The sequence below is a fragment of the Aplysia californica genome, unplaced genomic scaffold, assembly GCF_000002075.1.
Source record: "Aplysia californica isolate F4 #8 unplaced genomic scaffold, AplCal3.0 scaffold01397, whole genome shotgun sequence".
NCBI lineage: Eukaryota > Metazoa > Mollusca > Gastropoda > Aplysiida > Aplysiidae > Aplysia > Aplysia californica.
The window spans coordinates 17150-19332 of NW_004798667.1; the positions used below are offsets into that span (position 1 = coordinate 17150).

The 2183-nt window shown below is 40.9% G+C and overlaps 1 protein-coding gene across 1 annotated transcript in view; it reads left to right on the top strand.

The window, feature by feature from the left end:
• LOC101845747 (leucine-rich repeat protein soc-2) overlaps positions 1–2183 on the top strand; it is a gene marked incomplete at its 5' end in the record, with an annotated part of 45855 nt that overhangs the window by 5003 nt on the left and 38669 nt on the right. The window contains 1 exon segment of the mRNA XM_013090658.2: positions 327–478. Coding sequence (XP_012946112.1) covers positions 327–478 — 152 coding nt within the window.

Here is a 2183-nt window from a genome sequence, read left to right on the forward strand (position 1 = left end):
TATTTACACCGAATTTGAATATTTTTCTCCCCTTCCCTGCTTTTCCAAACATACACAAACATATCAGTATGTGTAAACCAGCATGTATGTGTACGTATGTCTGTGTGTGTGTATGTATGTATGAGTGTGTGTGTAAGGGAGAAGGGGGTGTATATATGTGTGTGTGTGTGTGTGTGTATATGTGTGTGTATGTGTGTGCTAATGTGTACATGTGTGTATAAAGTGTGTTTGTGTTGAGATTAAAGGGTCCTTCAAGAACTGAACATACCAGTACAACACCAGCACTAGCAGACGTTTCACTCCGGTTTCCCCGCCATCGTCCCCAGGTCCGCTCCCTCAACGTCGCGTCCAATCAGCTGAACGAACTGCTGCTGCCAAAGACCTTGACCCATCTGTACATCTCAAACAACCCTCTGACCTTGAACTTCATGGACCACAAGTCACTATTCCACGTCATGGGAGACAAAGACCACATACAGTGAGTAGTTGGCGTACCATTAGCTCAGTTAGTATCATGATGGACTAGGGAGAGGATGACCCTGAATAATAATAAAACTTATAATAATAATAATAATCATATAATAATAATAGTAATAATGATAATGATAATGATAATGATAAAGATAATAATGATAATAATAATAATGATGGCTCTAGGTGCTTCACAATAAAATGAAATTGAAATCAACGTTTGATGCCTATTGGTCCGTTCAATGTACAACAATTTTTGGAATACATTTTATTACACCTGTTATATGACATAAAACGCTGAAGCTATACATTGACCCCACTTTGGTTGTGTTGGAAAATTTTCAACTCTCCACCAAGGCTTTCTGAGTAACCCAGAAAGCCAAACTCTCCCCTCATTTGAGTGGCGTTGGTAGCCTAGTGTGGTTAGGCTACCGGACCTGTAATCGTGAGAATGCAGGTTCGGGGGTTCGAGCGTCAGCTCGGTCCGACATTGTGTCCATGGGAAAGACACTTTACACACATTTCTCGTTTTCGGAGAAGGACGTTAAAGTTGGAGGTCTTAAATAACCTAATAGTGATTTCACCATTTTTTCCATCACCTAGATTCTAAAATGGCTCGGTTCTATTGGCCGGAGTTCATGAACGTTACATTTAGAGGAACCGCTTTTAAAATTATAACCAAATTAATTATCTTACAATGTGTAAAGGGGCGTTAATTTAAACATATACGATTTTGAATTCCGAATACAGGGAGTTGTTGGACATGAGAGAGTTTGCTCACAATACTGTCCTTGGGATATATAACAGCAGGGGTCTCGTCTTATTATGGTGGTCGGTAAAAGTAAACATAGGAGCCTCCTCCCAATCCGGAATTTACTTGATGTAAGGCCAAAGTGGATCACTGTGACGTCATGCACAAAAGCGCATAATGTAGGGGGTGGGTCGGGGTTTTGGTAGGGTGGGATGGGGTGGGAAGGGCAGGGGTTGAAGCGTTGGCTTGGTGTTTAAACAAAGTTGCTGTTGGAATAATAATTATGTTTCTATTTGACTGGTTTGGTCGGACTTCTCGCTGTGGAGAAAATTATACAGTTGGCAAAAGAAACATAATTACTGCAGCTCATCAAGTCCACGTGCAGCCTACCCGCTGAGACATTTTTAATTACAGCTGAGCCATTTTTAGACCCTCACGTCTAATTCTACCGAATAAAATGTACAAAAAAATTAGATGCACAAGATGGAAATCGATATATTTTTAATTTGTGACCAGCATAGTTAATGAAGAATTCAGCGTCGTTGACTGCGTGGAATATTTAACAAGAGTAGGCCTGCCGGGGGCACAGCATTGACTTTCCATCAACGTAACCACAAATAGCGGGTATTATTGTTGATCGTTTGTACTTGGTGCTTTAAATTTGCATACCCTGGTGAAACCCAAAGACGTGTATTGTAATATCCAAGACGGTGTAGTTTGACGTATATCCGGCTCACGATGGAGCATACAATGGAGCTCTGTTCGGAGCTAAATAAAGGGTAAGGGTGAAAGGTTGCACCCACTTTTGACTATTATAGTTATAGTGAGACTGTCGTTTTGCCTTTAATTTGAGCGCTCATGATACGCACCCAGGCAGCGAAGTTTTTTTTTTTTTGTATATAGAGAGAGAGCAAAGAGCGACAGACATGACAGGGCCCGGTCTAGGATATTACAATTCAAG